The sequence below is a fragment of the Watersipora subatra genome, chromosome 7, assembly GCF_963576615.1.
Source record: "Watersipora subatra chromosome 7, tzWatSuba1.1, whole genome shotgun sequence".
NCBI lineage: Eukaryota > Metazoa > Bryozoa > Gymnolaemata > Cheilostomatida > Watersiporidae > Watersipora > Watersipora subatra.
In genome coordinates, this window is record NC_088714.1 from 39,281,235 (window position 1) to 39,297,149 (window position 15,915).

Consider the following 15,915-nt stretch of genomic DNA (forward strand, 5'->3'; position numbering starts at 1 on the left):
TATCAGGCATATCTAGCAAGCACAAACCAGGAAGGCGTCAGTACGGATGAGGTCGCATTGCAAATACAAAACCCTATGGTACCTGCATCGATGTCATCACATTAAAAACACAGACCCTGAAGGTTTGGAAAATAGCCTTGTGACTCTCTCCGCCATCTCTCTCTTTCTTGCTTTCCATGTTTCTTTCTCTTCTGTCTCTCCTCAGTTCTCTCTCTCCATTTCTCTCAGTCCATCTCTTTCGATTTCTCTCTCTCCATCTTTCTCTCCATCTCTTTCTGATTATTCTCTCTTTTTCTCTCTCGATTTCCCTCTATCTTTATTTCTTCTGTCTCTACTCTCTTGTCACCATTGTTTCCCTTTTCTTTTTACTCTCATTCTCTCTATAAAATTCGGCGAAGAGCTTGTCTAGACCTCCTTATTTTTAGTCCTAAACGAGTGTATTGATTGAAGTTTGTAATGAGGCGTCATCGAGAGCTACCAAAATAACTGATCAACTTAGTAAGTTAGACGTAAGCAACATTGCCATGCTAAACACCTCAGCTACTATTCAGTAGATTCTAGTTGCTGAAGTAGGTTACCCTAAATGAGTTTAAACTCAAGAGATGGGATGGGAATGAGTTTGAACTCAAAAGATGGGATGGAATTGAGTTTGAACTCAAGAGATCGGATGGGAATGAGTTTGAACTCAAGAGATGGGATGGGAATGAGTTTGAACTCAAGAGATGGGATGGGAATGAGTTTGAACTCAAGAGATGGGATGGGAATGAGTTTGAACTCAAGAGATGGGATGGGAATGAGTTTGAACTCAAAAGATGGGATGGGAATGAGTTTGAACTCAAAAGTTGGGATGGAATTGAGTTTGAACTCAAGAGATGGGATGGGAATGAGTTTGAACTCAAGAGATGGGATGGGAATGAGTTTGAACTCAAGAGATGGGATGGGATTGAGTTTGAACTCAAGAGATGGGATGGGAATTGAGTTTGAACTCAAGAGATGGGATGGGAATGAGTTTGAACTCAAGAGATGGGATGGGAATGAGTTTGAACTCAAGAGATGGGATGGGAATGAGTTTGAACTCAAGAGATGGGATGGGAATGAGTTTGAACTCAAGAGATGGGATGGGAATGAGTTTGAACTCAAAAGATGGGATGGGAATGAGTTTGAACTCAAAAGATGGGATGGAATTGAGTTTGAACTCAAGAGATGGGATGGGAATGAGTTTGAACTCAAGAGATGGGATGGGAATGAGTTTGAACTCAAGAGATGGGATGGGAATGAGTTTGAACTCAAGAGATGGGATGGGAATTGAGTTTGAACTCAAGAGATGGGATGGGAATGAGTTTGAACTCAAGAGATGGGATGGGAATGAGTTTGAACTCAAGAGATGGGATGGGAATGAGTTTGAACTCAAAATATGGGATGGGAATGAGTTTGAACTCAAAAGATGGGATGGAATTGAGTTTGAACTCAAGAGATGGGATGGGAATGAGTTTGAACTCAAGAGATGGGATGGGAATGAGTTTGAACTCAAGAGATGGGATGGGAATGAGTTTGAAATCAAAAGATGGGATGGGCTCTCAAACTGTTTGAGGGAACGAACAGAAATCCTGTATGATACAGTCTCTTTGCTCCACCTGCAACCATAGCTTCAACCTGCAAGATGGACACGGCTCCTATTATAGTAAAGATCATAGCAAAGATTGTAAAATTTGCCTTTTTGATCTAGTCTTATTCCGGTATTAATATAATGTATCAGTAGATGTACCACTTTTTTGACAAAACTTTGCTTTGTAATTTATTAATTCACATTCAACTTTATTCATTATTCCGGCTCACTGAAAGTCAGTCTAATCTTTCACTTAAGAAACGTTTGTTTGTCCAGATGCTTTTGGTCTGTTTTAATAACCGACCTGATGGGTTTGATTAATAATTGATCTATTGATCAGCAACAGATCTATAATTGATGTCAACAGATCTATAATTGATGTCTGAAATTCAGGTCTATCTCTTACATCATGATTATATGAAACCTGACTCTCCCATCATTTCTAGCTAGCATTCTCATTGCGAAAACAATGACTGTTACTTCCTGTGCAAGCAGATAAGATGGCAACCGCGTAACTGACACAAATATCTCTCGACTAATAAACAATGAAATGTCTTTGACGTAGTCCGGTGATGAATTACTTCATCACTCGCTAGACCTATCATTGAATTTTATGCGATTATGTCTCAAAAGCTCAAAATTTTGAAAATATTTTCCTTAATCACGGCTATAACGCAGAAGGGTTCGTGACACTCGCACCTACCAAGACTAATTCATGATGGCTGAGATTTTAGACTAATTAGCTAAAAGGTGTACACAAGTATCAGATCACTTTTCCATGTAATTCTCTAACTCTAATCTAAAATGTGGAATTCATTGTCACGCATTATTGAACCGCTGAGTAACTATGGCAACAGAAATTTACGAAATTGATTTAACTGCAGTATGAGCATTGCTAGTGCATAAATGAGGGAGATATTGTCAGAAAAGGTTTTATAAACGGTATCTTCAATTTGATTACTTGAAAATGTACTTCATGAAATCTAGCAGGGTGAGTACCGAGAGAGAGAGGGGTCTTCCAATTCGAGTTTATTCGTAAACGTTCATAAAACTCTTAAATTATGGTAGCCTTTATCTAGTGTGTTTTGCATTGTAACCAGCCACCATGTTAGGAGTAGTCAACTTATGTTCTAGTTCTGTTGTATAATATACCAACTGTATGTGGTGACAACAACACTGTTATTTGTGTGAGAACTTGTGGAGAATCTTTGTGGAGAACTACATCAAGTGAACACTAAACCATTTTATACAAGCTTCTAAAACACCATACCTTTCCTTGCATAAATTTTGTGTCATCCCTTAATCTAGATAATTATTTTATGAAATATTTAAATTAAACTATGCATTTAAAAATCTGTTTGTTTGTTTAGTGTTTTCAATACAAATCTATGCACAGTATCTATGCACATATATCTTTAATGAATAAAACACTGCCAGCCAGGGTCTCACATACCTGACATATGTTAACAAGTTAACATTGCCAGCCAGGGTCTCACATACCTGACATATGTTAACAAGTTAACATTGCCAGCCAGGGTCTCACATACCTGACATTTGTTAACAAGTTAACATTGCCAGCCAGGGTATCACATACCTGACATATGTTAACAAGTTAACATTGCCAGCCAGGGTCTCACATACCTGACATTTGTTAACAAGTTAACATTGCCAGCCTGGGTCTCACATACCTGACATATGTTAACAAGTTAACATTGCCAGCCTGGGTCCCACATACCTGACATATGTTAACAAGTTAACATTGTCAGCCTGGGTCTCACATACCTGACATTTGTTAACAAGTTAACATTGCCAGCCTGGGTCCCACATACCTGACATATGTTAACAAATTAACATTGCCAGCCTGGGTCTCACATACCTGACATTTGTTAACAAGTTAACATTGCCAGCCTGGGTCTCACATACCTGACATTTGTTAACAAGTTAACATTGCCAACCTGGGTCCCACATACCTGACATATGTTAACAAGTTAACATTGTCAGCCTGCGTCTCACATACCTGACATTTGCTAGCAAGTTAACATTGCCAGCCTGAGTCCCACATACCTGACATATGTTAATAAGTTAACATTGTCAGCCTGTGTTTCACATACTTGATATATCTTAACAAGGTTTCATGGCCAGCCCAAGGCCATGAAACATACCTGGCATATTTTAACAAATTAACATTGTCAGCCTGGGTCCAACATACCTGACATATTTTAACAAGTTAACATTGTCAGCCTGTGTTTCACATACCTGATATATCTTAACAAGGTTTCATGGCCAACCCAAGGCCATGAAACATACCTGGCATATATTAACAAATTAACCATGTAACAATTTGACAAAAAGATTTAATGTATTAACTTACATTAGGCTTCTGATCAATCGAAACTGTCGAAAGATGTCTAATATTATTTCCTATTCTTTTGGAGAACAAATGAATGTCCTGCAAGAAATATTTAGACATATTCTATATTTTTATGCATATTCTACGTTTCTATGCATATTCTACGTTTTTATGCATATTCTACGTTTTTATGCATATTCTACGTTTCTATGCATATTCTACGTTTTTATGCATATTCTATGTTTCTATGCATGTTCTATGTTTCTATGCATATTCTATGATTCTAAACATATTCTATGTTTCAATGCATATTCTATGTTTCTATGCATATTTTATGTTTCTATGCATATTCTATGTTTCTATGCATATTTTATATTTCTATGCATATTTTATGTTTCTATGAATATTCTGTACTTCTATGCATATTCTATATTTCAATGCATATTCTACGTTTCTACATGTATGCATATTCTATATTTCTATGCATATTCTATATTTCTATGCATATTTTATGTTTCTATGAATATTCTGTACTTCTTTGCATATTCTATATTTCAATGCATATTCTACGTTTCTACATGTATGCATATTCTATGTTTTTATGCATATTCTATGTTTCTATGCATGTTCTATGTTTCTATGCATATTCTATGATTCTAAACATATTCTATGTTTCAATGCATATTCTATGTTTCTATGCGTATTTTATGTTTCTATGCATATTCTATGTTTCTATGCATATTCTGTGTTTTGTGCATATTCTATGTTTTATGCATATTCTATGTTTTATGCATATTCTATGTCATATACCAATGTTCATGTCTCCTCTCTATTACTTATTTAGATTCTACTGGCTGAGCTTATACTAGTGGCCGTCATTTTACTGTCATGGTGTTGCTTGGCAATTGGGCAAACAACTCCCAGTCAACAATTTGAACCACTAAAGAGATCTGAGATGTTGAGGGCGCAGTCATTGCTTAGGTGGCTTATCAACAACCGCACAGAAAATAATACGAAGACGTTTAATGCTGGTTTCATTAGACTCGCATTCCACGACTGTGTAGGAGGGTGTGATGGCTGCCTTAACCTCCGCAATCCATCCAACGCAGGTACATGAGCGTTGAAAATAACAAAAGTGTGAACGCTTGTGATTTAAGTCAAGTCTTTGTCAATCCAATAAGTCAGAAGTTGTTTTCGAGTGAACCGAGCACATTTTTAACAAGATAAAATTTTTGTCAATGCCACTCAATTTTTTTTTAGAAATGTCGGGCATGTAATTACAGGAGTGGGTATAAATGCACATGCCATGCCAGCTTTAAACATTTGTAACAAGGCTGTGTAGTGTCTCTTAAATAGGCAGAATAATCTCTGGTTAGGGACTACAGGTTAATAGTCAAGGGTCAATGTTAAGGGTCAATGTTAATTGTTAAGTTAGGTTAGTCATAACGACTGGTATTGATTGAGGAGCTTGCGAAAGTGTATAAGTGAATACAAACACATACATCATTAAAATATCCTTATTCGCTCATATGGATACGGAAGGGCTCAAGTAATTCATAATAGTACATCTTGACATGTTTTATTTCTACTGCAGGATTGAGTTTTTATAAAGAGCCACTCGACCTTATGTACCGAGAGTTTATCTTTCCAAAGATGTCTAGAGCTGACTGGTACGCCCTCGCTGGTCTCACGGCTGTTGAGTATGCAGCAGCTCTCACCCGTAAGTTTCCTAGCTTAACTTGCTGTGACTAACTTGTGCTTGTATAACTATATACAAGCACGAGTAAGTCTATATAACTGGATGATCGTGAGTCAATTGTTTCTATATATCTATAGAACTGGTTGGTTGTGAGTAGTTGTCTCGCTTTGCTATCGCGATACATGTATTTGATGGTTACTCGAAAAAGTTGGAATCCCATTAATTGACTTCCTGATCTGAAAATTGGGAGTCAGCTGGAGAAGGCACTTTCATTGCAAGGTGCCAGAGAAACATCGATTTGCGTACGGTCTTCCCTTCTCACTTCCTTCTTATTCTTCTCACCAAAGCTAATCAGTTAACAACAAATGATGGCCTCTCTCATCCTGTCATCACTTTGAGTGGTATATCCTGATTATCATCAGCGCCCTCAAACGCTTGCTGGTCATAGTCTCAGTACGTGTTCATCGATTGTACGCTTTGCCTATGAATGCAGAATAGCATGCCCTTGAGACGCCTTCAACTAATGAAAGGTTTTTAATTTTGGTCTTACTAGAGAGGCTCCCCATGAGAGGGTGTGTCTTAAGAATATGCAAACCGTTATTAATTTTCTCTTATTTTTGTACCTAGCCTAGTTGCCGCTGGTTTAGTTTACAACGTACAATATAGCAAGGGTAGATAACTCAGGATAATAATCATGGTATAGTGCTAGCATTGAATCTGACAGCTCTATCTTTAACGGCAGTAAGATTGGGCAATTCTATTTCCTATAAGAACTTACACTCAGGAAATGGTGATCTTTGTATCACCTACATGTAGCTACATATGAATAAAGCTACGCGCTTTCCTGGCTGTCTGATAGCGGCTGCAGCGATAGCGGCAGCAGTGACCTTGGTCTAATCCTTCATTCTTTATTAAGGTAACTAACAGGCATTAGACGCAACTGGGCTGTATGACTGAAATGCTGATATAGAAAGTGATTTGAAAGAGATATAGACTGAGTGCTTTGCTAGCTAACTCACCTATGGGTGCTATATTAAAAACTATAACAAAGAAACTATAGGAGTACTGGCCCTTAAAGCGTACAAGCGTGTGCATGTATTTTTAATATGAAAGTGGAATATTGAACTTCTGTAATGTAGGAGGTGAGAATAAGTGTTGCTCTGCCCTTTGTAAATACTCTAATCCTATCTGTGGTTTTACAGACGCGCCTCAACCTATAATAAAGTTAACTCGTTACAATAGTGGCTTTATAAATGGCTTCATAAATCCAAGCCACCGTATGCCCAAATATATATTCATAGAAGAATACCCTGTATATAGCTTAATTCGCTTCAGAGCTTGAGAGTGATAAAAAATATTTAATTGCAAAATACTTGAAACAAATTCGTTATAAAGTCTATACAAAAAATAAAATGCAAAAACTGATCTTTTAAGTAAAAACTAAATTAATACAGTAGTAACAAAAAAAAAGTTTTAATAGTTACTTTACTTAGGAGACACACGAACAGAAGGGCGGACTCAACAATGCACAGATCAGGTGGTCGAGTGAGTGATAGAAATATGATAATTTATATATTTTATCACTTTCATGTTTTATTGGCGAATTTTCCGCTAATTACTTATACTTACAAAACTGTAATGTTTTAGAAAGTTTTGGCCTCCCTACTTTAGAAGATAATTTATAGTTTGAGACAATATCAGCTTACTTTAGTATGTAAGCTTAATATTCTAAAAGGGTATAAAGTTAGGATTTGACTGTATTTGTTGTAAGCGCTCCAACAACAAGGGAAGCGTGAACAAAAAATGAATATGTACCAATTCAGAGACCAACCATTGAGGTCTACATAACTATGTACCTGTTCAAATACCACCCGGAGAGGTCTAAATAACTAGGTACCTGTTCAAAGACCACCCAGAGAGGTCTAAATAACTATGTAGGTACCTGTTCAAAGACCACCCACATAGGTCTACCTCATCAGGTATCACATCTTGACTCATCCTTCTCCCATTCTTCTAAGATTAAACGCTAGCATTGACTTTGTTTTCACGCTTCATGATTTGCCTACCTAACTGGTAAGCCATATCCTGATAGATGAATTATTGCTGATAACAAAGTGCGGTTATCGTAAGCTGCTAGTTGCTGTGAAACACCTCTAAATTGTTTAGGATGAGGTATGTCAAACTGTGTTAAACGCAGTCGCTCCCAGAGGCATTAAAGAATGAGTAAAACATAAGACAGTTATGTTTAATCACAAGTTTGCTTCATTTCTAGCTTGTACAGGCAGAATATGCATACCACCGATGACATTTAAATGGGGTCGCAGAGATTGTCTCAATGAGTCCCTTCTCTTCCGTCAATTTCCTGGTCCAAACAATGACCCTCGAGATACGATCAGACGCACATTTAGAATGAATCTGCTAGAAATAACAGCACTTATGGGTAAGTCAGCATTCTAGCAGAATGGCTAGATACCCTTCTGCTACCTTGAGTTTTTAAGGCTAGACACCCTTCTGTTACCTTGAGTTTTAAGACTAGATACCCTTCTGTTACCTTGAGTTTTTAAGGCTAGACACCCTTCTGCTACCTTGAGTTTTTAAGGCTAGACACCCTTCTGTTACCTTGAGTTTTTAAGGCTAGATACCCTTCTGTTACCTTGAGTTTTCAAGGCTAGACACCCTTTTGTTGCCTTGAGTTTTTAAGGCTAGACACCCTTCTATTACCTTGAGTTTTCAAGGCTAGACCATTAACATATTAACTATACTTAATATCGTAGGTTAATAGGTCTATGGGCTAGACGTACTTCTGTTACTTTGAGATTTTAAATGTTGTTAAACTGCTTCAAAGAGATTTTTTGTCATTCAACCCTTTTATCACGCATGATGACAAAATCTTGTATAATTATTATTTCTCTAAATTATTTGCCACGCGTCAGCGTAAAGTTAAAATTTTTTGCTTTTTGGATTAGCTTGTTAGTAACCCCATCAAGCTAAATTATAGCTTTTACAATGCAGAAAAAGGCTTGTTTTTACCGTGTCTGTCAGTACTAGAAATCTTGATCCCAGTGAGATTATCTCTTCTACGATGTATCTGACTCATTTCCTTTGTGATGCGCTTCTTTGTCAGCTTATGATGTTGAAACAATTTTTATCAACACCAACTATATGCTATCTACCATAGTCTACAGTTACAAAAGTCTACAGTTACCATTGTCTACAGTTACCATAGTCTACAGTTACCATAGTCTACAGTTACCATAGTCTACAGCTAACATAGTCTAGAGTTACCTTTGTCTACAGTTATTACAATCTACAGTTACCATAGTCTACAGTTACCATAGTTGACAGCTAACGTAGTGTAGAGTTACCATTGTCAAAGTTACCACAGTATACAGTGTAATTCTTATCAAGTATCCTTAGCGTAATCCTGTAATGTTATCCTAGTTTACAGATAACATAGTTTACAGTTAACATAATATACAGTTACCACAGTCTCCAGTTAACATAGTCTACAGTTACCATAGTCTACAGTTAACATAGTCTAAAGTTACCATAGTTGAGAGCTAACATAGTCTAGAGTTACCATTGTCGCGAGTTACCACAGTATACAGTTACCATAATCTACAGTTACCATAGTTGAGAGGTAACATAGTCTAGAGTTACCATTGTCAAGAGCTACCACAGTATACCGTTACCATAATCTACAGTTACCATAGTTGAGAGCTAACATAGTCTAGAGTTACCATTGTCGAGAGTTACCCCAGTATACAGTTACCATAGTCTACAGACACCATCGTCTACAGTTAACATAGTCTACAGTTACCACAGTTTCCAGTTAACATAGTTTACAGTTAACATAGTATACAGTCAACAGTCTACAGTCTACAGTTATCATAGTATACAGTCACCATAGTCTACAGTTACCATTGCATACAGTCACCATAGTCTACAGTTAACATAGTCTACAGTTACCATAGTCTACAGTTACCATAGTCTCCAGTTAACATAGTCTCGAATTAACTGGGTATACAGTTAACATAGTCTACAGTTATCATAGTCTATAGTTACTATAGTCTACAGTTATCATATTCTAGCCTGACTTGATTTGAATGAAAATTCTACTAGAGAACAGAGACATCAAGTGGCAATCGAACAGAACTTCAAATAATAGTACGGCTGGTCTTGTTCCTTTTTCCAGGCGCTCATACCTTAGGCAAGAACCATGGAACTGGAGCTACTTGGGTAAAAAATGAAACACGATTTGATAACCAGTATTACAAGGACATGATAGATTCTTCTCTCCAATGGCGGAAAGGCGTGCGTCAAGGGTAGGTTTTTGCATATTCTTAAAATAACTCCTTCATTCGCAATTCTCCTTTTACGCCTTGCTTTGCCTGCTGAGGTTAATAACAAGTTGACCTCTAGAGAGCTATAATTGGAATCGGTGTCATGCGAAGAATGATGGATTGCATGACTGATCAGTTCAAATTCCTCAGCAGTTAGTAACAGAGGCGTAGGTTTGGCAGTGGTAATTGGTGTGACTGTATGCCATCTCACCAGGTTATGAGATGTACAAGTGGCGTACTCTGTCCTCCGAGTGACTCAACGCGCTCCACGGAGTTGAAATTCTGAGATTCCTACATCGATCAATCCAAAGAAAGACCAGAAAAAGCTTTACACTAAACTATGGATCGACTCTAACTCCCTCCTGTTACAATTAATTGGCATGATTTTGGTGGTTGAGGTAGCAGTAGTGTTTTTAAATCTGAATTCAATCACGATGAAAGCACAAAGGTAGTTAGGCAACAAGTTCTCCCTCAACCATATATGGAATATTTCTGTTGTTACTAATTGAAGGGATTACTGAACAGTTTGTTGTCATTAGGTTCCTTCTTTTGATCAAATCTACTCAGTAGCGCAAACATCATTCTTTAGACTTAGATTTCTAAAAGTAGAGAATCAGTGTAGCTGGAGACAACACAACAACGCTTCAACAATGTCACCAAGCAGGCAGCATGCAGCTGCTAGATAAGTTGAACAGTACCAGTTTATTCAATCGCATACTTTATCACTAACACTTATCATCCCACCTTTGCCTTATTGCCTATACCATAAGCGATACTTTTGTGCTCTAGTGGTTGTCTCCGCCTGTTTTAACCAGATCGTATCGTATTGCACGGTAATCTCAATCCTTAGTTGTACGAGATCTTCTCTTTTGAACTTTCAGATCAGCAAGCAACACTTGGTCTCATGGCACTACAGGAAATAATCTTATGTTGGACAGTGACTTCTTCATGGCTTTTGATGTCGGCACCAACTTTAGAGACTGCAACAATAACCCTATAGAGAGCTGTGTTAAGAGTGAAACATTTGCTTCGGTAAGTTGCTATTTCATATTCGCTGCAGGGGCGGATAACAAACAGAATTTTATTTGTTTCTTATGTAATATAGAAAGTATTTTAAACCTGTGTTCTATAGACAGCGTTTAAGCAGCATGCCTAACATGAATCGGGCAGTGCTAAAACCTGCTTCCCGCAGAAAAATGTACTTATGTCTGTCTTGGTAGTTCTCTATCACTAGCAAAATTGAAGCAACCTTTCTTATTTTGTCAACTCATCACTCAAATGCTCCAATTGAAGAACTGATAGCTTCAGTTGTTTATAATGCAATGCGTGTTGTTGCTTGAAGGTGGAAAGAATGGCAGGAGACAACGATTACTGGTTGCGTCACTTTGGTACAGCTTTCACTGTTATGCTGAACAATGGTAACTTTGGCAAGTTAAAGGATGTAGAGTGGGATACATTTGATGACACCTATAATGGAGACATATTTGCAAATAGAAGTGAGTGATCATGCAACACAGTTATAGCAGTACAGTGGAACCTCGGTTCTCGAACGCGCCGGTTCTCGATCAATTCAATTTTCGACCAAAAAAAATTGACATTTGTTCTTCTCGGAGCTCGAACATAAATTCGGTTCTCGATCATACCGGAGCATGCGCATTAGACTTAAAGGTTCGAAACAGCTCCGAAAACAGCATAGAAACATTCATTAACAAAGGGAGAAGCAAATTAGGCTTCATAAATTTTTTACAAAAAGGAAGGAACCATCTGGGACGACGTCTCCTCTACAGAAGAAACTTGCTAGGGTGACAACTCCTCTAATCGGGTTACCCAAAATAGTTTTGGAGAAAGATTCTCTTTCCAAGATGTGAAGTAACCGTGCCATCGCTGTTTACATTTCCTTTTTTACACGATTTTTGATGTAACTGATCTGTTGTATTTTTTGCTGTTTCGTTATCAATTTCCGCAATTTTTGGTATTGCATCTTAACATAGAATGTTTTCGATGTTTTAAGAGCAAACATGCGAAATATTGACTTTTGGTTTTCTGTTTCCCTAATCATTGATAAAAAAATATTTTATTAACAATAAACCCGATCTATATCTATCCGTTTTTATTTATAGTATGCAGTATACAGTACAGTTTATGGTGTAAAATGTTAAAAAAGTACTTTACAGAAGTTGTTTTCTTGGCTTGGAACAAATTATAATTTACATACATTAATTCTAATGGGAATGACTGTTTCGGATCTCGAACAACGTTTTTCGAACAACCTTCTGGCACGGATTAGGTTCGAGAACCGAGGTTCCACTGTATTCTAGCGCAGTTGTGTAGTGTGTCTTGAGAAGGTGCAGACTTCCAGGACAGCTATCTTGCTCCCTCTCTCCAACTTTAACCAATCGAGATGTGCGTGGCTGCCAGAGCAAGACAACTTTGTAGTCTGACTACCAAGCGGCAGTAATGTGCAGGAACTGTAAGAGTAGATGTAGTTTTCTGTCTATGCTGAAAAAGCTGGAGTTCTAGCATTAGCTTGAGGCCGGCAAGGTTTCCTTCCTCAAGCAATAGGAGCTCTCACTCACTATTGTGGTGTGATGACCTCTGTTGGAGACATTCTGCACTGATAGGCTTTGACCTATTGAACCTATCCACTGGATGCAGTAGGCCTATGTGTCCTTGCTTAGTGAAACGTCAATGTAGTTTGGTACTTATCTAAGTTTTTCAAAGAAACAACACATCAAAACATGAAAGCTTTTGCACTTTTGAATATGTTACACATGATCAGTGTCCTTGAAATGCACACATGATCAGCGTTCTTGACATGTACACATGATTAGTTTCCTTGACATGTACACATGATCAGTGTCCTTGACATGTACACATGATTAGTTTCCTTGACATGTACACATGATCAGTGTCCTTGACATGTACACATGATCAGTGTCCTTGACATGTACACATTATTAGTGTCCTTGACATGTACACATGGTTAGTGTCCTTGACATGTAGACATGGTCAGTGTCTTTGACATGTACACTGAAGTATGACATAAATTCATCTTCATATTTTCCTAGTAATTTATTTTATAGATTTTTTCTAGCCCTGTTCTGAAATTTAAAAAAACAAAGTACTGTTCAACGCATGTTAGACATGACTTTTAGTAATGGAAACAAATACCAATAGTCTCTCCTATAGGATAGCCACAGTCAATCTTGTCTTTATAAGAGGGTTTGATTACCTCGTCATTTGATATGACTTACACATAGGTTATTGAGGTCAGCCAATTGTCAACTTAGCATCATAGACTCTAGCTAAGCGTTGCTCTCTGTTGGAATTCTGTGTTCTTTATTGATATCATGTCGTATTCTGTAGATGCATCGGAAAGCACGACTGTAGCAGCTACCACTACACCAGCTACTTCTTCTAGAGTTACCACTACACCAGCTACTTCTCCTAGAGTCACCTCTACACCAGGTACTACTCCTAGAGTCACCTCTACACCAGGTACTACTCCTAGAGTCACCTCTACACCAGGTAATTCTCCTAAAGTTACCACTACACCATCTACTACTACAGGAGCTTCAGCACCAGCTACAGATACAGGTACCACCACCACACCAACGCGTACCACAATACCATCTACTGATACCTTCACAGTGGAGGCTAGCAGCCCTCCCAAGATGTCGGTCAACACCTCATCTGTTTCTGCCTCAATTGTCACCACAACTAGCAACATAATAGCATCTTCCTTGATGTCAGCGAGTTCGGATTTATCCACACAACCATCAGCTAGTTCTGCTAGAGCGATAACTCCAATAATGAACAATGGTGCTAGTCCTGTAGCAGAACATAACAGAACAGATGTCGGTATAAGTACAAACAGTGCAGTAGCAGTAGAGATCTCAATGATGTCTACTCACCCCTCTGGCAATGATGTTTCTAACAATAATCTGCCGAGTTCATTTTCCCATCTAACCACTACAAGAACATTGGAAAGTTTGCTTTCCAATATCCCTACGAACATCGATGTTACTAGTATTGTTCCACTAACAACTGTTGCACAAAACATCACTGACCATTCAAATGCTACTCTCACTAGTCTAACTACATTGAACGAAAAGTCTGATTTGAGTATCGCCAACTCGGGCTCAATGTCAACCACAAAACAGTTGTTACAGGCATCATCTTTGGCTCCGCCTGCACCAGTTAGCACCATGGCCAATGGGAATACAGCTGATTCTAGGATAGGATATCAATTTGAAAATGAAAGTTTTAATGCTGGCATGCGAGATCGCCTTCAAAATGCTCGACAAAGATTACGCTCTCGAACAAGTCGCAGCGGTCACTGAATTATGACTTCCTAGCTCCAAAAAATTCAGCAACTCGTTGTCATCTTGAGAAATGGCACAAGTATTAACAAATAAGTCACTCGCGTGGCAATATGATCATGGTTATAGCAGTTGATGCTCATTCCTAACCATATGATGGTGTCCTTTGTCTCTTCCCAAATGACCTGTACAGATAATCTACTTATGTTTTATATTTATTATAGTATTTATATGCAGAAATTATTGGTTGCTCATAAAAAGCTAAAATACATATACCGTAAAGCTGTTATTTGAACGCCATGGTGCTCTAGTTTTCAACCCTTTTCATATAGTGGCATTATTATAGGTGTCATTCAAGTAAAATGTATCGCTGTATTCTTCAAACACCTCGTCAGAATTTTTGCTTATCTTAGAATAGAATATATTAGAGAATGTCGCCTTCAATTTGCACTCACCTTCAAGCAGAGCGACATGCAAGAACTTACCTCCAGGTTGTCGTAGAACTCTAAATTAATATATGCATGAGGAAGCCGATACGTGCCTCTACCAGTGGATCACTTGCAACTAACCTTCGATGATCTTATAGCCTACATTACAATTGTTGGAGCTTTGAAGTTTTTACTTTATTCCAAAATTGAAGGCATATTTTCATTTTAAACAACATCTAACAAGTTTGCATAAAAGCTCATTGCAATTATCAGTTTGTCAAAACTAGCTTTTTATGCGCAATAGATGAAGAGTTATGAGCGTCGATCCACTGTAAGTCGAGTTTATATAACCGCAATGATGCTCTCAAATAATATGCTATAAATCTGCAAGCTTATTCGTTATATACATGTATTATTAACCTATCAAATGCTACAAGTATATATTCAAAAACAAATGACATAAACAAAACATATTTATAATATATTCAGAAACAAAAATTATCATTTAAAAAAAAGAATATTAGCATCATGTATAGTCACACCATGTACTATACATAGTCTTACCATTTATCCTGTATAACCACATCCTATACTATATATATGTTGATTGACCCTATGACATGATGCTTGCTTTGATATGAATGTACAAATTAATGTTCAAAATATGCATTTATTGTAACTTATCTCCGCAGAAGCCAAAACCAGAACAATGAAAAAAGCAAATGTTCATGTTGTGTATTCACTCACCACAACTTTACTCTCTCTGGCAGCAGGAAGAAGAATGCTTCCTTATACACCCTTCTCCATCTCTAGTCAGCTATTCCTTAGCTTTATCAATAAGCTGAGAAAGCTACATAATCCTGCAAGACTGTGTGAAAGGCTTTGCCTCCCAAAGCCTATCTGGCTCTCTTAGCCCAAGTTCCTGTAACATAGTCAGACGCACAAGAGACGCCTGCATACTCAACATACCCTTTTTTCTTTGAAGCCTGAACATAGGACCTTGCTAAAAACCCAGCTAAACTATAGGCAATAATTTTTTGTTAAATATCAGTTTTACAGCAAACCATAGATATAGTAAACCCTAGATTGGCCAATAGCTATTATTACAATGAAGCAAAAGTGAGGCATATAATTGGCTGTTGTTCTCACGGCGTTACGTCGCAGTGA

At 37.7% G+C, this 15,915-nt stretch overlaps 2 protein-coding genes across 2 annotated transcripts; both read left to right on the forward strand.

Annotated features, from left to right (window-relative positions):
• The first annotated feature begins 998 nt into the window (after window positions 1-998).
• LOC137400745 (ribosome-binding protein 1-like) lies at window positions 999-1,646 on the forward strand. Its single transcript, XM_068087081.1, has one exon. It carries the CDS (start codon window positions 999-1,001, stop codon window positions 1,644-1,646), a length of 648 nt encoding a protein of 215 aa, XP_067943182.1.
• Window positions 1,647-2,522: 876 nt separating this feature from the next.
• Window positions 2,523-14,609, forward strand: LOC137399900 (uncharacterized). Its single transcript, XM_068086160.1, has 8 exons — window positions 2,523-2,597; window positions 4,801-5,065; window positions 5,551-5,676; window positions 7,928-8,095; window positions 9,851-9,980; window positions 10,880-11,030; window positions 11,341-11,494; window positions 13,365-14,609. Exons 1-8 carry the CDS (start codon window positions 2,574-2,576, stop codon window positions 14,339-14,341), a joined length of 1,995 nt encoding a protein of 664 aa, XP_067942261.1. The 5' UTR covers window positions 2,523-2,573; the 3' UTR covers window positions 14,342-14,609.
• Window positions 14,610-15,915: the final 1,306 nt, after the last annotated feature.